This window comes from Trichosurus vulpecula, chromosome 4 (genome assembly GCF_011100635.1).
Source record: "Trichosurus vulpecula isolate mTriVul1 chromosome 4, mTriVul1.pri, whole genome shotgun sequence".
Classification (NCBI taxonomy): domain Eukaryota; kingdom Metazoa; phylum Chordata; class Mammalia; order Diprotodontia; family Phalangeridae; genus Trichosurus; species Trichosurus vulpecula.
In genome coordinates, this window is record NC_050576.1 from 37443433 (window position 1) to 37466032 (window position 22600).

A 22600-nucleotide genomic window follows, 5' to 3' on the forward strand; every position below is an offset into this window, starting at 1 on the left:
TCTCCCTCATGCTTCAGGTTTTCTCATTTTTGGAGTCCGTAAAATCATAGATCTACAGCTGGAAGAAACCTCAGAGGCCTGCTCGTCTAATGCCTTCTTTTTCAGATTGGTGAACTGAGGGCCTGGGAGGTTAAGGGCCTTGTCCTTGCTATATAGATAAAATTGGAGACAGGATTTGACCCTGATCTTCTTACTCTCTAGACACAGTAATCTTTTCATCATACCACCTACTTCTTACTGACAGAAAGCATAAAACTTTCACAAACGTGAGTGTGAAGTAGAAAAGGAAAAATATACATGTTGTAAGATTGTTTGAGTGATAGGAGCAAGGTTACTTATTCACAGGATAAAATACTTCAAGCTGAAAGGAACTTTAGAGGTCAAGCCCAGCTCCTTCATTTTTCATAACTCAATTTTATTATTTTATTTTCGGTTCTGAATTTTCTCCCTTCCCCTGCCCCTGTCCCACCCACTAAGAAGACAAGAAAAACAAAATTTCTTAGAAATATGTATAGTTGTTCAAAACAAATCCCCTCCTTAGCCATGTATAAAAATAGAATGAAAGAAGAAGAAAGAGATGAAAATATGCTTCTTTCTGTACTCAAGTCCATCTGCTCTCTATCTTGAGGTGAATAACAGCTTTCATCGAAGGGCTGGGTGCTAAGAGGAGTACGAAGATAAATGACTGTCATGTTTGTCTTCAAGTTTTTGAAAGGCCCCAACCCACAAATAGCCCTGAGAGAAATCATTGGCTAGAGCGAAGGAGAGCTCAACTCCAATTGACTTAAAGGCAACTAGGTTGATTACATAATCACTGTATTCCTACAAAATTGTAAAAGATTTGGTAAATGGAATCATTCATTGCAGACTGGAAGGGGATCCTCAGATTGCCTTGTCCAACCTGTGCCCAAACCAGAATTACTGTATAGCGTACCTAGAAAATGGGCATGTGGTCATTTCCTGAAAGACCTCCAGGTCTGGGGCAGCTTTTCATAAGGCCAAGCCTGAATCACATGTAGCTGTTCTAGAGGGTCAAACTGAACTAGTTTAATCCCATAATCAAAGTTTTATACATGGAAACCTTTAGTAAAAACACTGGAGGGCTTTGCTATTGAACAGAACTCTCTAGGGAGTCCATTTGTAAAGCTACCATCACACCTTAATTGATGTGTTTAGAGAAAATGTGAATTTCTGTGTATCTGGTTTTCTTTATGTAAGGCCACACTAACACTGTCTTATTAACAGTTTAGTCACCTATATTATGAAAGGCCTCCTGATGGAATGTAAAGAGGGCCAGCCTTGGAATTAGACAAATCACTTTGCCTCTGTCTACTGGCTGTATGACTTTCGATCATATGAGACATTCCTTGGATCTCAGTTTCCTGGTCTGTAAATGAAGGATTGGATTAGATGGCCTCTGGGAACTCTTTCATCTCTGGGTCTGTGGTCCCATTAGGATCCTGAGACTGTGGACAAGTCATTTAACATCTCAACTCTCAAACTCTTGAGTTAGAAATAGATTACTGATCTGAGTGCAGAGGGAATTCCCACACTGGGAGTCCCCCACACCGACGAAGGCACAGCTTCACACTAAAACGACAGACTCTTCAAACTCTCTATGGCGAATTTTAGATCTGATGAGACCAACCGTTAAAGTGAGGTTTGACAAACCGTGGCTAATAGGGAATTCTGCTGGTGCAGGCTGAAATGGCTGTTTTTGCAATAACCCTGTATTATTAGCCTTTGGCTGAAATGTTGGCGATTGCTTTGAATTTTGATAAGGGAACACCCTGTGATTAATGCTGCTTCTTCTTCTTTTTCTTATACAGATCCAACTATTGCCAATCCAATAGGGAAATCGCCACGTAAGTTTTCATAAATGCTCCTATTTCGAAATGGAGCCCCTCGGGCTTTTCTCAAAGCATGCTGGTTAATATAGGTTTGCCAGAGGTTGAAGTTTTGATAAGGGATTTCTGCTCTCATTCTTTCCCTTTTCCTTCTCCTTCCTCTCTCTCTCTCTCTCTCTCTCTCTCTCTCTCTCTCTCTCTCTCTCTCTCTATCTAATCTCTCTCTCTCTCTCTCTCTCTCTCTCTCTCTCTCTCTCTCTTTCCTTCTCTCTCTCCCCTTCCCTCCCTTCCTCCCTCCCTCCCCCTTCCTTCCTTCCTTCCCTCCTCCCTTCCTTCCTCCCTCCCTCTCTCCTTTGTCCCTTCCTCCCTCCCTCCCTCCCTCTCTCTCTCTCTCTCTCTCTCTTTTTCCCCTTCCCTCCCTTCCTCCCTCCCTCCCCCTTCCTTCCTTCCCTCCTCCCTTCCTTCCTCCCTCCCTCTCTCCTTTGTCCCTTCCTCCCTTCCTCCCTCCCTCCCTCTCTCTCTCTCTCTCTCTCTCTTTCCTTCTCTCTCTCCCCTTCCCTCCCTTCCTCCCTCCCTCCCCCTTCCTTCCTTCCCTCCTCCCTTCCTTCCTCCCTCCCTCTCTCCTTTGTCCCTTCCTCCCTCTCTCTCTCCCTCCCTCTCTCTCTCTCTCTCTCTTTTTCCCCTTCCCTCCCTTCCTCCCTCCCTCTCTCTCTCTCTCTCTCTCTCTCTCTCTCTCTCTCTCTCCTCTCTCTCTCTCTTTCCCCTTCCCTCCCTTCCTGCCTCTCTCCCCCTTCCTTCCTTCCTTTCTTCCTTCCTCTCTCTCTCTCCCCCCCCATTCTCCTTTGCCTTTTTTCTCCCCTCCCTTGTTTCTCTCTTGGCTTCAGCCATTCTTTCTATCTACCCACACTAATGTTGATATACAAGGAATGGGAAGAAAACGGATGCTTTAATTTGGGGACATTCATTCACTCTTCCGAAGTCCTAAGGACTTTTTAGATTTCATCTCTCTCTTCCTAGACACCTTGATGTCACCCTTGTGGTCTGAAAGAGTTCATAGTCATTCAGGAGAATGCTTTCACTGCACCTACAAAAAGTTATTTTCAGTGGAAATAAATTTGGGGCCCTCCTAGTACAATGCAAATAAAAGCTGATGTTTATTTAGTGCTTTGAGGCTTGCAGTGTAGCTTACAAATACCAGCCCATTTGATCCTCACAACGACCCTGGGAGGTAGGGGTTATTATTATCCCCATTTTAGAGGTGAGGAAACTGAGACCAAGGTGAAGCAGCTTGCCCAGGGTATCTGAGGTCCCATTTGAACTCGTCTTCCTGACTTCAGGTCCAGTGCTCTAACTACTGAACCACCTGGCTACCTAGGAAGGTCTTTAGATTGTGAATCAAGAGGCCTGGAGTAGTGTGCCAGGGAGGGCTGCAAATTTGACACCTTTGCCCTAGAGAACCTGCTTAGGAATTACCTACACCCATAACTCAAGCAGTGCCTGGCACATAGTGGGCACTTAACAGAATACTTTTTGATTGGCTCTAACTGGACATTTTATAGTAGTTGGTTGAAAAGCAGAGAGAACTAGGTCAGAATTTATGTAGCCAGAGAGCGTTTGAAAATGCCTGTGACTTGGGAATGATATTTGGAATGGAAATGAAAGGTTAGGGGAAGAGGCAGGTCTGTCATTTATAACATTCAGGATCCAGGGACCTTATAAATTGCACTTTCCATCAAAGGCCTCTCCCCCTTGTAAAACAGATTTTAGCTTTTTAGTTGAAGACTTGAAGAAGGTAGTTTCTTTAACAGAAAGGAAATATTCTGCTTTTGTGGCCTGGAATTCATCTCAGATATAAAAAGCCGTTGCCAAGCGTGAGGAACAATCGCTTCTATTTATGTGTTTCGCTGACTGTAAAGCTGACATCACTCTTTCTTTGAAAAGCCCTTGCATCCCCCTCCTGTTAGAGAGGCTGAGCTTGGAAAAGGGTCTTGGTTGCCCAATGGAGTCATCAAGATGGGGAGCTGACTATAGGAAGAGATCTGAGAAATGGGACCCTCCAAAGAGGGGAGGGGGGGTTCATTCCTTCCCCCACATTTTCTTTTTTATGCTACTCATTCTGCTTTTAAAGGCTCATAAAATGTCTCAAAATAATGTGTCTCTTTCCTTCCTTACCTGCTTTATTTTAAAGGCATATATTTCGTCATTCATTGTAGAGGCAACTTGACTTAGCTGATAGAAGGATTGGGCAGAGAATCATCAAGATGGGTTCAAGTCCCACTTATGATATTTCCTAACTATGTAGCCCTGGGCAAATCCCTTAGCCTAGGAGAGGCAGCAGGGCCTAGCAGTTAGAGTGCTGGATTTGGTTTTGGGAAGGCCTGCCTGAGTTGAAATCCCACATGAGATACTTCCTAGCCGTGTACCCCTGAGGCCCTCTTTACTTCAGTTTCTTCAGCTATAACATAAGGATAATAATGGCACCCACCTCACATGGTGATTGTGAAGATCGAGTGAGATGACATAGAAAGTGCTTTGAGTCTGAATATAAACTGAAGCGTGCTTTTTTTTTTACTTTATTATTCTTGGATTTGGGGTCTGTGTTTTCTTTTGCAACATGGCTAATATGGAAATATTTTGCATGACTGCACATGTATAATCTGTATCAAATTGCTTGCTTTCTCAAGGGAGGGGAGGGGAAGGAGGGAGGAAACTCAAAATTTAATTTGGAATTCAACAATTTTTGTTTATTTGTTAGTGAGAAAAAAAATATTTAAACCAGATAAAGTGTTTGCAAAACATTAAAGCGCTATTTAAATGCTAGCAATTAGAATTAATTGCTTCTTGTGTCCACAGAATACTCTGTATCTGTAAATATGGACACAACTGTGAAAACAATTGTTAAATTTTGAGTTCTGCACCTGTGACTTGAATCTAGCCCACCCAGTGCATGAAGGCCATTGAAATGGACAGTTTCGTCTCTTTGCTTCCCTTCTCCCCAGCGATGTTACCCGGCCTGGACACACTGACTGTCATGGGCATCGCCTTTGCGGCTTTCGTGATAGGAGCACTCCTGATGGGCGCCTTGTGGTACATCTACTCTCATACGGGTGAGTGTGGCTACCATGCTTCTCGTGGGGAAGGGAGGGTGGTACATGTTGTTTCCTAGAGCATCGGTCCACTTCCAATGCGCAGACCTAGATAATCCATACTATGAATTTTTGTTGTTCACTGGTTTCAGTCATGTCTGACTCTTCATGACCCCATTTAGGGTTTTCTTGGCAGAGATACTGGAGTGGTTTGCCATTTCCTTCTCCAGCTCATTTTACAGGTGAGGAAACTGGGACAAACAGGATCACATAGCTAGGAAGTATCTGAGGCTGGATTTGAACTCAGGATAAATCTTCCTGACTCCAGCTGCCCTATTTTCCATTCCCCGTGGATACACAACCTCCTTTGCTCATAATTACTTTTCGAGAGCATAGCAGGGCCCAGTCACATACTGATTTCTATAATTCCCAGAAGACTTTGGGCATTAAAGATGGCAGACAAGAAACATTACTACTCATTCCATGTGGCTTAACCTTTTACTGCTGGGCCAGGTTTGTGCCAGAATCCTTATTCTTGGCATTCTAAGAATTCTCATTCCATCCCAAGCAGAATTCTCCAGGATTACAGAAGCAGTCGAGTCGAGTCGAGTCTTATGTCATGGAACGTTCACCGGGTTCAAAGTCTACCACGCAATCAGACTTCGGAAGCATTTAATAAAGAGACTCAGGCTTTAGATTACTGAATTAATCCCCTACCCCAACATCTCTGACAAACCAAGAGGCAGCTTGCAGTCTAGCATTTTATATAGCACATTAAAGTTTGCAAGCCCCCCTGATGGGGAAACCGCATTGAAATCTAGATGCAATTAGAGCGCTTGTCACTTAGAGAGGCTACGAGGAATTTCTTTCCACCTAGAATATGAGGTTGGTAAAAATGGCCACTGAGGGGATTCCTGACGCTAAAATTCTGTGGTTCTTTGTCATGAGTTTGATGTGGATCCTCATCTGTGCAATGACCAGATTGGCCTAGTGGTCCTTTCTAGAGCTTCTCAAGGATGCCATGTTCTTATGTATTCTCTGGGCCAATTTATTGCAAAATTGCCCTCCCCTCCTCCCAAAATAATAATAATAATCCTGTTGAAGCAAATAGCAGAGACTTATTTGAAAACAAACAACACCCCCAGAAAAACGCTGGCTAAAATATCACCGGTTCCACATATACTAACTCATGGGTGGTGGGAGGGAAGGCAGGGAGATCACAGACGTTAGATGGTATAGAGTCCCCGGCAACTTCCATCATATATCTGAATGATCCCGTTTACAGCATAGATGCTCTCCACTGGTTTCTTTCCCTTTCATAAACAGCTCAGGGCAACCAAATCAAGCCGTATATTTACATTTTTAAGTGTATTCTAACCAGGGCAAGAGTCTGCATAATCTCAAGCTTCCACTTTATCTAAAACAACTCTTTGCCTATGGGTTACATTCTCTATTCACTGCGGGTTGTGAAAACGCAGACCTCCAAGTGAGCTCTCATTTTAGCCTACATAATTTATTCTTCATCATGGAGTAGGATTAGTTAGAACCATTGCTGGGACAAAGCTGGGGGATGGTACTTTGGGGAGAGGGGGCCAGGTAAAGGAAAGAATAGGAAAAGTCTAGAATGAAGAGTTTCGAATAACTTGGATTGGCTTTGCTTACTAGGTGCTAGTAATGGGCTCGCTGGAACCATGTGTAGATAAAGAGAGCCCTGGGCTTGGAATCAGGAAGACCCTGAGTTCAGGACTTGCCTCAGATAGTTTCTCGCTGTGTGATCCTGGGCAAGTCACTTAACTTCTAAGCCTCAGTTTCCTCATCTGTAAAATGGAAATCTTAAAAGCATCTACCTCCCAGGGTTGTTATGAGGATCAGCTGAGATGCAATGTAAGAAAGCACTTTGCAAGATATAAAGTACTCTATCAATACCAGCTATTATTATTATCGTAATTATTTTCCTTTCTTTTAAAAACTTCTTAATGTTTTTTCCTATCCAATTGCTTTTTAAATCTTTTTTTTTAATAAGTGGTTATCGATAGTTTTATTTTTAACAGTCTACTAGAAGTGGGGAACCTGCAGCCTCAAGGCCACATGTGGCCTTCTAGGTCCTTGGGTGCAGTCTTTTTACTGAGTCCAAATTTTACAGAACAAATCCTCTTATTAAGGGGGTGTGTTCTGAGTTGTGGATTCAGTCTAAGGGCTACACTTGAGGACCTAGAGGACCACAGGCTCCCCACCCCTGGTCTAGCAATTTCCAGACATAACACCCCCATTTTATTGTAATATAAGTTCCTTGAAAGTCAGGACTATTTTTCTTGTCTTTGTGTCATAGTGCCTGGGACATAGTAGGTGCATCATAAATACAGGTTGATGATCGCTTCATTCATTAATTTTCCCTTCTCTTTGAGTAAACGGTGAATCTGCATTCCAGGCAGAGAAACCAGTCATAGGCCTATCTACGGAATATCAGAAATTAGAGAACAGAAAACCTCTGGTTTCTGGAGGGGGGAATACAGCATTTAGTGATGGAGGAACTTGATTGGAGGATTGGAACGCTGGCATGATAAGGCCCACAGGGAAGAAAGAAACCTTTGTCTTTTAAAGTTAAATATAGACTAAAGTGCATATTACCCTCACGCTGCTGGGGGCTTGGGAGAGAAATAAAGTAGTACTTCACCGTTTCCTCAGGAAAAAGATAAGCTGGAAGGACAGGAAGGTGGAAGGAGAAAATTCGCTTTGTTTTAGAAGGTAGTAAACATTGGCTCACTCTTCTAGGCTTTTGGGAAAGGAGCTGACTTCCTTCCTCCGAAGTATGCCCACGTGGTCTTCCCGTTGGTTCATTTTGGGCAAACGCTGGCTTGTCGCTGAGGCCTGTGCTCAGTCTTGAGAGACTCTTTATTTCAGTTTTTCTTCCCATTTATCCTAGACCTAGAAGCCTTGTAGAAACCCAAGAGGATGTGAGGTCTCCAAAAAATGCAGCCAGTAGGGACGCTCACCTAGCCTGAGGGAGCCTAGGGAGGGGGAGTGCTTCTCTAGACAGAGCCCTTGGTGAGTTCTCACTGGATCTCACTAGATGCTCGGACTAGAGATGGGACCTTGGCCCAGTTTGGTCCTCCAGGCCCTCCCTCCCTTCAACATTCCCCTCTGCCTTTCACTGATCCCAGAAACAGGAAATCAAGGCATTCTTTAGCTCCAGAGATGCCTGATAGAGCAGGTGCCCGCATATTTTGCTGCCTTTGGGGAGACTTTTTTAACTGACCCACTTAAAGGGCCCTGATGGCCAGTTAAAGCAGGGATTCATAACCTTTTTTGTATCGTGCACCCCTTGGGAAGTCTCATGAAATCTATGGACCTCTTTTCAGAATAAGGTTTTGAATGAATAAAATAAAATGTATAGGTTATGAAGGAAGCCAATTATATTGAAATAGATTTATTGAATTTTTTTTAAATGTCACAGGCCTGAGATTAAGAATCTCTGAGTTAAATTTGGAAATGGTTTACGTGATTGCACATGTATAACCTATATTGGCTTGCTTACCATCTCAGGGAGGGGGGAGGGATAGAATTTGGAGCTCAAAATTTAAAAAACTCCAAATGTTAAAAGTTGTTTTAACATGTAATTGGGGAAAAAATAAAATATTATTTTTAAAAGAAAACAGAGAAGAACGAATCTCTGAGTTAATAAAAAAAAATTCACAGAAGACCCAAATGTGAGCGTAAAATGAAGATGACCCCTCCCCAGGAACTGCCTCAAAGAATGCCGAAGCAAAGCCTGGCTTTCTAATTCTATAAAGTCATTATCTTCCCCCTAACCTGTAATGATAATGAAATGTTACTTTGCAGTTTTCAAAGCCTTTTCAAATATTAGCAATCCTATAAGGGAAATTTACGGGGGAGGAAACTGAGGACCATAGACGTTAATTATGCGAATTTTAAACCTGAGTCTTCCTGACCCCAAGTCAGACACCCAGTCCGCTGTGCTTCTAACAGAGTTTTTAACCTAAAAACTTTAGTTTTGTCTTTTAGGTTGAGAAAGCTTTCCCTCCGCAGCTGGATTGTAAGCTCCTTGAGAACAGGGCCCATTTCTACACTGAGCTTTGTGTCCCCAGTACCTATTACGTGGCTTGGCGCACAGTATTTGTTGTTGGTGGCATTCAGTTGCGCCTGACTCTTCAAAACCCCATTTTGGGATTTTCTTGGCAAAGATACTGGAGTTGGTTTGCCATTTCCTTCTCTAGCTCACTTTACAGATGAGGAAACTGAGGCAAACAGAGTTAAGTGACTGGCCCAGGGTCCCACGTCTGAGGCCAGATTTGAACTTATGAAGATGAGTCTTCCTGATTCCAAGTCCGGTCCTCTACCCACTACGCCGCCTAGCAGGGGCACCCAGTAAACACTTAATAAAACCGTATTGATTGATTGATGCTTTAGGGAAATGAATGTTCATTTTTCGGAAAAAAAATTTCCAACCCGAAGCTTCCATCGACTCTTCTTTAACAGCAGTGAAATATGAAACAGTCATAACCAGGAGGATCCGTGAAGTGGGAGACATTAATTTAGTAAAGAATTACCTTCTGCCGGGAGGATGGACTCCTAGAACAAGAGATAGAGATCTCTTTCATCCTCTCCCCTCTCCCAAGTTACCTCTGGACAGATGGCTGTCAATCCCATCCTTCAGTTCCTCCAGGGAAAAATTCCAGAAATTCTCTGTGTAACCAGCTTGGTTCTTTTATGTCTTACCTAAATCATTGCTGCTGCTGCAATTTAAAACCACTTCCTCTTGTTCAGCCCTCAAGGGAGGTAGAAAAGCAGCTGGTCAGTCTCCCCTTTGGAATAACCTTCCTATATGGTACTAGTAGAAGTTTTCTTTAGTTCAAATAATCAAAATGTTGTTCATCTCATTTAAAAATCTTCCCCCCCCCACTCTGGGGGGCCTCTTCAAGTTATTCATAACTTCCTTAGATCTTTATTTTTCCCCCTTGGTTTCCTCATCAGAGCTGGCGAGGGCTGCAAGGTGGGATGAGCACTAGCCAGGGTAAGGATTAGGGGGAAGAGAGATTCAGGTCTGGCGGATGGGTCTCACATTCCTCACTTATCCCAGATGGAAGATGCAAGGATGGGGACTTGGGCAGTAAGGGAATGCTAGTCTCTGAGTTAGTCCAAATAAATTATGAAGGGGGCAGAGTTGGTCTTGATTTCTTTCTTATTTCCCTCCTGCTAGCTCCTAGCTTTTACTCCCAGGCAGCCCCAACTCTCTCTTACTGGACCAAAACCTAAGCAGGCCTGCTGTCCCCTGAAGACCCCCTACTTCACGGTGACGCCTCCCTTTCTCTTCTCTTCACTTCCTCTCCCAACCCCTAATCAAAACTCATATTCTTCTTTTAAGTTCTGCAGTTGAATAATCCTTATGACTAAGGGAAGATCACACCTTTGGACCTCAGTTTCTCTATCTGCAAAATGACTAAGTGATTTCTTAGGTCACTTCTGTTACCCTTCTCCATGATTAATCCACCAATTAATCAAGGTATCAAACATTTATTAATTAATTATTAATGTATCAGGCAAAAGCCAAGCCTTCTCCTCAAAGAGCTCATGTTTTAATGGGGGAAGGTGGCATGGTGACAGCGTGAAAACTGTTTACAAAAAAAAGTATATACAGTGAAAATAGAAGCATTGATTAAGTGCCTACAGCACACCAGACACGGAGGATCCAAAGACCAAATGAAATAGGCCCTGCTCTCATGCACTTTACATTCTATTGGGGCAAAACAATGTATACGCAGATACACAATCTATGGTGTATAAATATATTGTGTTTATATATATGAATATATAGATATAAAAATATATATTGTGTATATATAAACACAAACTATTTATAAAATAATTACAAAATAATGGGGGCCTGCAGGGATGGGGAGATGAAGGGCCTTTGAGTTGAGATCTGAAGGGAGCTAGGCATCAGAGATAGGAAGGGAGCACATTTTAGGCACAAGGGACAGCCCTTTCTGCTGTCTTTTGGTCTTGCTGCAAATGCTAGGAGAAAAACATCACGATTCTTTTTATTTTCTTTTTGGAGGCAATAGGGGTTAAGTGACTTGCCCAGGGTCACACAGCTAGTATCTGAGGTCAGATTTGAACTCAGGTCTTCCTGAACCCAGGGTCGGTGCTCTATCCACTGTACTGCCTAGTTGCCCCAGTATCACAATGGTTGAAAGTATTTGGCAAAGGAAGAAATTTCAGTGGTGGGGGGAGGGGGAGGAGGGTCTTCTCAAACAAATTGCCTAATTGTGATCCAAGGAAGGATTAGATTCTTAGGTCGAGATTTACGTTTGATTCTTAGATTCTTCAGGTCACAAGGAGGCGATTGCCTATTCTGCCTGATCCTAAGGTCAGCCCTGGCACTGTCCTTTGGATACCTCCAGAGTAGCAGGCGTTCCAGAATCATTTCATGTCCACATGGTCGATGTTAGAGGAAAAGGAAACACAAAAGGAGGCCTCTGATACAAGCCTGGCTCTTCCACGCTCCATAGTGGGACTGGTCCAGGAGAATTCCAGATTAGGAAAGGACCCTTTTTTCTTCCACCTCCCAACCAGAATCACATTTCACCTTCTTGAAATGGACCTCCAAGAGATCTGATGGACACAAGCTTCCTTTTTCCACCTAGTGTGGTACCTCATGTCAACGACCAATTTTTGTGGAAGAGACTCAACCCAGTAATGAATCATACATAGCCAGAAGCAGGCAGGGGAGATCTCTGGTTTTCCCTGGTCCCCTCCTGGAAGTCTAAGGATATCTGCTAACATTAGGGGGAAGGGATCTTTAACCCAAGAAACCCTCATTTGTAGCTTCTTTGAAAAGTAAGCTTTACAAATCAGCTGTCCTCAGATGTGAAAACAGCCTGGTGTGGAGGGATGTGTGAAAGGAGAAATTGATAACATTTCCAAGCATGTACTAGGAGAAAGAAGTTGTTTTGTTGGTTTTTCAGTTGTTAATTAGATTATTAGTTGCAACTCAACTCCAGAAATTAAAACACAGCATCTGAGTCTGGTAAACACCTGCAACCTCATCCTGTCAGTGAGATTTCCCATCCCCCACCCTCCTTTTCTTAAGCATGGACGGTGGGAGTAAATACCCTTGTATAGAGAAAAAGTGTTTTTCGTGAACAGGTCAAGAGTTTCCAAATTCTGGAAGTTGAAAGAACTTTTTAATGGGAACTGATTAAAATAAACTGACAGAGCAACAAATTGTACTTGGCAAACAGATATTGGAAAGCAAATATTCAGACTTCCTGGGCAGGGAGTCGAGCTGGCCTTCTTCCGAAGTGTGAATAAGCAAGCACATGTCCCCTTCACAAGGGGAAAATGTTATTTACTGTCAATACTGAGGCTTGGCCATCTTGCTCCTGCCAAACCCGGGCAGAGAAGCCGGCTCCAAGGAGGCGGGGCTTGGATGAACTCTCTCCATGCCACATCCTTTATCAAAACGAGACAAAAAAGGATACGTATGGAGTTTGGGACAGCTTGTGTAGCTGGAATAAATATTGGTGGAGTAAAGTCTGACCAAAGAAGAGAGAGAGAGAAACAGAGATAGAGAGAACGCAGATAATGTTTGTGGTTGCTGCTATGGGTCAGTCAATTAACATGCATTTATTGAGTACTTACTGTGTACCGGCATTGTGCTAACTCCGGGGGAATATAAAACCATTAAAAAATAAAAAATAAAACCATTCCTGCCCTTTAGCAACTCATATTCTAATGGAGATAGGGGTTGGGAACAACATGCAAACAACTGTATACATACAAAAAACAGGCAGGATCAATTGGACATGAGTCTCAAAGGGCTTCTTGTAGGAAGCCAGAAAGCAGAGGAGGGAGAGCCTACCAAGCATGGGGGGGGGGGGAAGAGGGGGGGACAGCCAGTGAAAATGGCCCCACAGCAGGAGCTTATTGCTTAGAGAAGAAGATTTACAGGATGATAACGTAGGAATTTTTTTTAAAAAATGGACTTGTGGTTTCATACTCTATAATTTATAAAGAGTTGTTTGGGGAGACAAAGGTGTTAAGTGACTTGCCTGGTTGGATAGTCAGTATTTGTCAGAGGCAGGATTTGAACCCGGGCCTTCCTGATTCTAAAGCTGGCTTTTGTCTCCTATGTTATAGTGCTCCTTGGCATAGTAACCAGGGAAATATAAAAGTAGTAGATCATGAGCCAAGGCTGGGTAAGATGTACTAGGAATACTGACTTGGAAAAGGAGGATCTGGATTCAGATTCCAGTTCTGCCATCTCAAAGCCTATGTGATTGGGGCAAGTCAGTTTTTCTGGGCCTCAGTGAAAGATACAAAATCTAGTTATAAATATGGCCTCTAAATCTCTGACCCTAAAGAAGATTCCATTCAATTGAGCCATTTACTAAGGACCTGCTTTATGAAAGATGCCCTGTGTTTGTGCTGGAGATACAGAAACAAAACATTCCCTGCCCTCAGGGCACTTATATCCTATTTAGGACTGAAGGCTATCCAAGCCCCTTCCTCTGTGTCTTGATACATTCTGATATGGAGATCTGATTCCTTTCTAGAAATGGAACATTTCCCTGCTGGGGTTCTCCTTCCTCCTCTAATCTCATGACTCCCCAGCTTCTTTCAAGGTGGAATTCAAGGGGCAGATCCTGGCCCCATGCCAACCCCTCAACCCTCTTCTTCAGATTGCATCATATTTAATTTTTGTATTTTGTAAAAATGTTGGATCAGTTCCTGCCAGCATTTCTTTAAGTAGCAATGAGTGTTCTTTATGCCAATGGAATCACAAGCAAAGCCCTACTATATATATATATATATATATATATATATATATATATATATATATATATATATATATATATATATATATATATATATATATACATATATATTTTTAAAATGACCATGTATATATGTATATATATATGTATATATATGTGTATATATATATATGTGTATATATATATGTGTGTGTATATATATATGTATATATATATATAACTTCCCCTCAGTTGTATACAAGCTTCTTGACGGCAGGAACTGCTTAATTTTTTTCTTTTTATCAGCAATTCTTGGCACGTAAGTGCTTAATAAATGTTTAAGGGAAGGGGATAAACATTTATTAAGCACCTGCTAGGCCAAGCACTGTGCTATAAGCACTTTCCAAATATTCACTCATTTGATCTATACAACAGCCCTGCAGTATAGGTGCTGTTCTTAAGTGCTTTGCCCAACATTGCATAGCTGATGAGTATCTGAGAGAGATTTGAACTCAGGTCTTTCTGACTCCAGGCCTAGCTCTATGTGGTACCACCTAAATGCCTGAAATGGAATTTTTCAGAAGTCAAGGACTGAGATAAAACTTCTACCCCTAATCTACCCCACCCCCCACCTCTTACAGCTCAGAAGCAGATTTCTTTCTTTCCTTCCTGTTCTTTCTTTCTTACTTCTCCCTCTTTCTTTTCTCTTCCTTTTTTCTTTTCTTTCTTTTCTCTCCTCCTTCCTTCCTTCCTTTTTCTTCCTTTCTTCTCTCTCCTTCCTTCCTTTCTCTCTCACTCTTCCTTCCTCCCCCCTACCTCCCTTCTTTCTCCTTTCTTTCTTTCTCCCTTTCTTTCTCTCTTTGTTTCTTTCTTCTCTTTCCTGTAGATTCTCCATGTCTCTCCTACTTGGCAGTGCAGCGGCTACTCACTGGCCCAGTTCCCAAACTGATTAGCGTGGAAGCTCCTCTGATTCTCCACCTGACTTGGTTTGCCCCTCCTTTGCTCCCAGGTGCTCATCATCTTGGTGTCAGACTTAGTATGGCCACCTGGTCTGCTTTAGCCCTCTGCAGCTCAGTATTCAGTATCTACCAGCTTCAGCTTCCCCAGGACTAGAGGTACATATTGGTTCCCAAGGAGATGGGGATGCCTCTCCTTCTTGAAAGGACCCTCTGGTAGCTCTGCTTGTCACCTCCTCTCATCCCCCAAAGAAAAGGCATTCTGGGTAAACAAAGGCAGGGTTAGATGCACCGAGAGCAGTCTCCTGGCTAGACTGGGGTTAGTAGTGAAACATGTGGGACTGTGTGGTTGGTAGGATGGTGACACCGAGGCTGTAATTAGACCCAGCAGCGGGGAAGCAGCAGGGGCCAGGTCCGCATTTGGCTGTGCTGTGTTTCTGGCAGAAGCTTGGAGGGGCCCTAGAAAGGGACTGGAAGGAGCTGTAGTCTCTGTGTTAAGGATGCAGGCAGAATCTTTGGCCTGAATGAAAGGGGGTGGGGTGAGGGGAAGGGAGGTGAAGGACTTATCTCTGACTTGGAGATGTGTGTTTGAGGCGGACAGGAAGAAGGAGGCTCATTTGTAAACAGATCTGACCTGCCTGGGACTTTCCAGAGAGGATAAGGCATTTCAGAAGGCCCTGGCTTTGCAAAGAAAATGCAAGGTCTAGCTCTGAATGCATCCAGCCATTGGGGACCAAAGCCCCAGAGAGAGCTTCCCAAAGGCTGAGGCCAAGTGGAGCAAGTACCTTCTTCTGACATGAATGCAAACTGTGTGTGCAGCCCCAGAGTTTCCTCCCTTCCTCATGCCTCACACATTTGGCAAGAGAATTGAGTTTTCTGAAAATGCAGTGGGGTGTGTAATGAAAAATGGTATATTTGGCATATGGACACTCAGTCATTACTCGGAAGTAACCGTTGGGGTACTGGCCTGGAAGAAAGAGCAGAATTTTGACATTGGCCTTTGGGGAATACACTGGGCAGCAGGCACCGTATGCAAGGAAGCTACTCTCATCCCTGCCCTTCGAATATATAGTCAGGATTCTGGCACATTAGCTAGGGGCAATGTGTTGCAGTAGCATCAAGGGGGCCTGCATTCAAATCCTGACTCTGTCATTTACTTCATGTGGGACCTAGGGCAAGTCTTGTAATCTTTCTGGGTCTCAGTTTCCTTATCTGTAAAATGTGGGGATAGGATTGGATCAAGAGCTCATAAAACCTTTTCTGCATCCAGTCTGGCAAAGCCTTTCAATTCCTTTTTCAAAGAATATTTTTAAGTTCATAAAATACATATTATTTTTGTATTTTAATACAAAGGATACTGAGTATATTGAAATCTCATTACCAAATTTTTTTTTATAAAAAGTTCACAGACCCCAGATTAAGAACCTTGATGGTCCCTAGGATCTTTTCTATCTTTAAATCTAGCCACAGAGTCTAGAAGACCTGGGTTCAAGCATACACACACACACACACACACACACACACACACACACACACACACACACACACACACACTGTCTCTAGCTGTAAGACCATAGGAAAGCCACATCTTTCCATATCCTCAGCCGTTCTCTAGTATTACAAATTACAGGAGAGTCACTAGCCTGTATCATAGAAGGAGTTTCAGTACTGGGAGTTTCCTCTACTGATGATATCATAGACCTAGGCCTGTGGGAATGAATGAGCAGTCTAGAATAGGTTGGTCTCTTTGAACATTAATGAAATTCTCCCTAAAATCTTCTGTTCCTGTGGCTACTTCCCAGCTAACACCAACAAAGGCTTCTACTTGGATTCAGCCCAGTGTAGAAACTGCCATGAACTACTTAAATCCAAAAAGTAAAATTTGGCTCTTCTTGAAAGGAATCCTCTGGTGACATTAACCTTCCTTATTCTTTAATTCTTCCATATTTGTTTCTTTACCAACTCCTTCAACCAGGGTGAAAATTGCAAATCCCAAGGAAGGAATGTAGATAATGGAATGTAAGTTCATCCAGTAATACGTAAGTTCCTTGAGGGCAGGGCCTATTTCTGTTTCCCTTTGTATCACTGATACCCAACACAGTACCTTTTACCTAGTAGGCTCTTAAGAAATGCTTGTGGAAAGGAATTAAGTGAAATTTTATCTATCTTTTGCCATTGGTGAATACATCCCGAAAAGGCACCTACATCATTGCAAAGCCCCATCACAAAGTTTTTAACAGTCTGAGCCAAGTGACTGACATGGTGACTAGAAGCCAAGTGACTAGAAGCCAAGTGACTGACATGGTCCCAGGCAAGTCACTTGACCGCTGTCTGCCTCAGTTTCCACATCTGTAAAATGAGGGTAAAAAATAGCATGCGCCTCCCAGGGTTGTTCTAAGGACCAAATGAGATAATATTTATAACATGCTTTGTAAACTTTCAGCCGCTACATAAATGCTTCCTATTGTTGTGGCTAGTGTCGTCATTACTGAAGCATCGTTTGTATACTCCCTGTTGTTGCTTTTATAATCATTATTATTCAAGAACCGTTTGTACTGGAAGAGGGAAGGAGTTGTTTAAACAGGGGCTCTGGGACAATTGACTCATGCAGTGTGGACATGACATCGGCAACCCCTCCAGCTTTTTCAGGCTCAGGAGCCCACTTCTTTTGCCTGAGGACAGCTTTTATTACCTGTCAGTGGTCCCGACCACTGTAATCTCTGCTTGGAGAATAGATCCTGCCTTACTTAGGGCCAGCTGCAAAAATCAGAGTGCTTTCCTCCAGTGTGGGTGATCCCTCCACCTAGGCAGATTGCAACTCCTTTGTAGATGGTATCTGAGACTTGCCATGGACAGATGATTGACTCCCTTGTGGTTCACCAAGTAACAGATGGGTCTCTCTGACCTCCATGAAGGTGGTTCTTGAAGACTTCCCCAGCTTTGTAGGACCTGGAAGACTTTGCCCCATTGGCATAGACTTATAGGCCGCAGTCCTCTCCATGCCACAGTGAGAGATCAGGACAAGATGTTAGCAGATTTCCACTTGTGAGATGGACCAGTAATTTTGTCAGTGTGGGAAACTCCCAGTGTGGGAAGTCCCTCTACTAATGCAAATTGAAGAGTCTCCTTAACATTAGATAAGTTCTAGGCACGTTTCCAAGGCACATAGAGGTTTTATGATTTGCTGAAAGTCACTTAGTTGATCCATGTCCAAGGCAGGATTTGAACCTAGGTCTTTAGGACTCCAAGTCCAACACTACCTTCTTACCCTTTGTCCTTATCCTTGCTTCTACTTACATGGACCAGATACAAGAAAACTATGATTGTTCACACAGAGATTTCAAATTAACCAATTGGAAAACCATGCTCCTTTCACGTCCCCTCTCCTTCCTAGCTTGTGACCACGAGTGGGAAGTGGAGCAAACAAAATGGCAGAGGAGAAAAATGTCTTCTTTCTTAGTAGTCTTATGTAACTCCTTTCTCTTCTCTTCTCTTTTCTTGTTGGCAAACAGGAGAGACGGCAGGAAGGCAGCAAGTCCCCACATCCCCTCCCGCCTCAGAAAACAGCAGCGCTGCCCACAGCATTGGCAGCACCCAGAGCACACCCTGCTCCAGCAGCACAACCTAACACCGTGGGCCAGCGGGAGAGCCAGAGAGCCTCACCAAGGAGGGCTGCGGTTCCGAGGGATCGTCCATTCGTTGAGGCTTGGTCCCCAAACCTGAAAGGTTGAATTTGGTTCCCTTTGCAAAGAGAGAAGAGATTTTAATGTTAAAAATCACCAGATGTATTCATTCCCATCTTCCCCCCTACCTTGGTCATCATGGTCTTTGGACCTCCCCTGACATGTCAGGATACATGTAAAAAAACCAAAAACTCCTTGTCCCGCCAGACTGTATCTCCTTGTAAGAGGATTGGAAGCTTCTCAATGTGAAACACACATAACCATGCTTTGTCTGTTAAAAAAAAATCCCCTTCCTTGGGATTTCCAACTTTTACCCTGATTCAAGGAGTTGGTAAAGGGATAGAAATATGAAAGAATTAAGTAAGATTGATGTCACCAGAGGATTCCTTTAAAGGAAAACCAAGACATTTGAAGTTCTGGATTTAAGTAGTTCATAGCACCTTGTACACTGGGCTACATCCAAGTAGATACCTTTGTTGGAATGAGTACCTTTTCCACGTTCTTACATGCCCTGAAGCTTCACTTGTGTTTGTGTGTAGGTTCCTGCCTTTAGTATCCACTTTAGGACCCATATCAAGGCAACATTCCTTTACATGTGCCCAGGGCCAGAACAACTCCAGGTGACCTACACAGACACACACACACACACACACACACACACACACACACACACACACATGCGTGCTCAGACGGCAGCAATATTATCTTACTGTAGATTTGGCACGTGTTGTCCCTCCAAATAGACTGTGACCAAGCTCTGCAGTTCCTAATTGGTACATCCTTCTGCCTTTGTGTTCCACTTAGGCTGGTATCTACATTAGGAAAGAATTTGGCACTGGACCCCATGGAGAGCTTGTCCCATGATAACACATATGAATGCATAGAGATGCATGGGTATGATAACTATTCTGGCAGCGGTGTTTTTTTAGGTTGAGAAGAAATGAGTTTAGTGGTACTCTTTGAAAATGTTGTAGGACTTCCTAGTTGGATCTTACTTGTATGTATATTTTGGGCTCTACCCTTGCAAAATAGGTCAAAACTTTGTAAGCCCAATTTGTATATTATACATATATATATGTATGTATGTATGTATGTATGTATATGTATCATTTAAAAAAAACCAAGAACAAAACCAGAAACTTTTTAAAGATGCAAATGCATGGTAGTTTCTGTTAAACTACTGGTTAGTTAGCTGAATTGACTCTGACAAAAGCTATACCAAAATATGGAAGGAGGGTGCTTATTCTGACCACTTCTATTTGGCACCCTTGCTCTAAACACATCCCAAACTTAAAACAACTGGGAGGTAAATTTCATGAAATGAAATTATATAATGCATCTGAAATGTGCTTTACTGATACCTCTGTGTTTGATGAAAAAAAAAATCCTCCAGAGGAAATTTCTCATGCCGAATAATTCACTGATGGTGATAGCTTCATCACTAATTCTGTATTCAGCCACTTTCCAGAATTCCCAAAGAAATTATTTAGAATTCCCTAAGCAGGACAGACCACCTTCTACCGTCTCAGGCTCACCAGCCAATCTCATTTCCTCCAAAGCAATATGTGGTGTGCCTGATTCTTCACCAGCAGGGTTCTAGACACCGAATTCTAAGTAGCCGCCACAGACTTCATGGCCGCCACTTGGCCAAAGCGGAATGAGGCTTGGCAATCCAGCAAAGTTAATTCAGTCTGTTCAGAGGCTATCAGATCAATTTAGCCCAAATCAATCTACTTTCTATTGAAATAACTAGTTTGACCATTTATTGAGATGTTGATCAATGAAAAAAACATATATTTGCCAGACTTGACCAGAAGCATGGGTTAGCAGGGAAATTTCTGCTTCTGGGGACTTTTTTTTTGTTTGTTTTTGTTATAAAACACATAGGCATCAGAGTAGGGAAATCTAAAAAATATGCTACCTGTGTTTGGGAATAACGCGCTTTGCCTAACCTTCAGCTGAATGTATTGTTTTAGTATAGTCTATGTATTAAAAAAAAAATCTTAAAAGATGTCTTCAAGGAAGACGAGTCTTTAAGTCACTTATAACTATATTTTACTACATAAATTTGTGTATAAAGATATATTTAAATGTTTTCGATAAATTTAGGTTACTCAGTATGAAATGTCTAATTTCGATTACTGTGAATTCTTTTGTTCAACCCTTTTTTTTTTTGCTTCTTTTTAACCCTTTCTGTCATTAAAAAAAACACAACCCATTAGCTATTCTCATGGGAACTATTAGAAAATCCATTTCTTAGATGGACAGGGTTAAAACCTTTTGTAAGATATTTAAATGTATATTTTTGAAAGAAATATGCTGCATTACCAATGATTTTTATTAAGAATTTACTCTAATTTTAAACTAATTTACAGATTTATATTTACAGACTGACAAACCAAAAATTGCTATTTGTTTTAAAAGAAAAAAAATTGAAAAGATGTTTTTGAAATTTTTAGACTTATATTTCAGATCTGTTTGAATATATCCATTTGGTCCTCCCCCCCATCTGTGGGATTATTCACTTTGAGAAATCTTAACTAATGGACCATTAGCATAGCAGGTTATTGAGGTGATGACTGCTATCAAATATTACTTCTGGGATATTTCTATAAAACAAAACTTGCAGAGGCAGGTGTTCCCCACCCCCTCTCCCACCCTGCAGCCGACAACAGCCTTAGTCCAAGAATGTACACGGCTCTCATAGCACCATTTCTAATGGCTTCTTAAGTCACCCTTCTGATACAAGCACAAATCTTCATTCTGTAATATTTACTGTAAATTTCTCATAAAGCTCTTCTGGGTTCTATATCAGCCAAATATTTCTACCCACAATGCATTGTACTTACTTTTTTTTTTAACTTAGAAAGCTTTCTTGGTTCAAATACTGAGATTCTGAGGTCAGTTGTTTTAGCCTGTTGGGTTCAAATCTTGTCTGAGTAACAGATGACAGCTCCTTGAACAACATGGTGCTGGTCAAGTGTTACTCTCCATTGTTGCAAGAAGTCCAGTGTTTCTCTGTTTTGCTACTTGGGAAGCATTGACTATGGGAAGGTGGTTGTCTGCTTGTCTCTTACCATGATTGTAATCTCTGTGCCCTGATTGTTTTCTGTGATGTATGTTGTACTAGTCTTTTCTGTAATGTATCTACCTCAGGGTTTGAAAGAAGATATGTACTGCTGGGCGTGCCAAAAGAGCACTTTTTGTTGGGTGACACATGTGGGTGTGGGTGGATGTGGATGTGTGTGTGTGTGTGTGTGTGTGTGTGTGTGTGTGTGTGTGTGTGCTCACCAGCGCATGTTTAAGTGTCAGTGTGTGTTTGTTGGTTTGTCCTGCATGGGGGTCGTTTATGAAATTAACAGGTATTTTGAGAAAATGTTGGTCAGTTTCCACATACAATACATCTCCATCTCCCTCTCCCTCCCTCCCTCCCTCTCTCTCTCTCTCTCTCCCCTCTTTCTCTTCCTCCCTTCCTCTCTCCTCTCTCTTCATTGTTCTATCTTCTTTTCTCTCTCTCTCTCCTTCCTCTTTCTATCTTTCTCTCTGCTCTTGTTCCTCTCCTCTCCTCTCCTCTGTCTCTCTCTCCCTCTCTCCTCTCCCTCCCCTCCCCTCCCCTCCCCTTCTCTCCTCTCCCCTCCCCCACTTAGTTTCTTCTGAATGAGCCTGAATCCATTACCGATTTTTATTATCTAGGGGAACAAAAAACCGAAACCCCTTCAATCCCTGTGGCCAGTTTGAACACCCCCCGCCATTTTGTAATTTTTGCGTTCTTTTCTGCATTCAGTGTGTTGGCAGACTTGTGAACTTGCTAAGTTGTATAGTTTTGATAACCATGGTGTTATATTCTTTTTATCTCTGTGCATAATAAAGATATATATATCAATTATTCAAAAAGCTCTAGTTTGCTTGTTTGTCATTAAATACCAACATCAAGTTGATATAAATTCTGTCTGTTCTTCTAAGTTTGTCTCCCTCATATTTCATCTCTTCACCTTCCAAGGGTTTAATGAGGGGAGAGTAGAAGGGGAACAGTAGGGTTCATCCCTGAAAAGGAAGTGGGTAAAGAACAGTTTGGGAGCTAAGACAAGCTTCTCCACTCCATAGAAAGGCACCTTGGAGGTCATCAAATACAACTCTTATTTTACATGTAAGGAAACAGAGAGGAAATCATTTACTTAAGGTCATACAGGTAATGATAGGTAGCAGGTTTTGAACTGAAGACCTTTATCTAGCCTCTGAAGCCAGTCCTCT

General features: G+C 42.4%; 1 protein-coding gene across 3 annotated transcripts in view; it reads left to right on the forward strand.

Annotated features, from left to right (window-relative positions):
- The window catches only part of TGFBR3 (transforming growth factor beta receptor 3), a 232004-nt gene extending 210215 nt beyond the window's left edge, over nt 1-21789 (forward strand). For all 3 annotated transcript variants that reach the window (XM_036755202.1, XM_036755203.1, XM_036755204.1), the window contains exons 15-17: nt 1830-1865; nt 4847-4954; nt 18179-21789. In XM_036755202.1, the coding sequence (XP_036611097.1) occupies nt 1830-1865; nt 4847-4954; nt 18179-18294 (260 nt within the window). In that variant the 3' untranslated portion in view covers nt 18295-21789. The remainder of the gene's footprint in view (nt 1-1829; nt 1866-4846; nt 4955-18178) is intronic.
- Nucleotides 21790-22600: the final 811 nt, after the last annotated feature.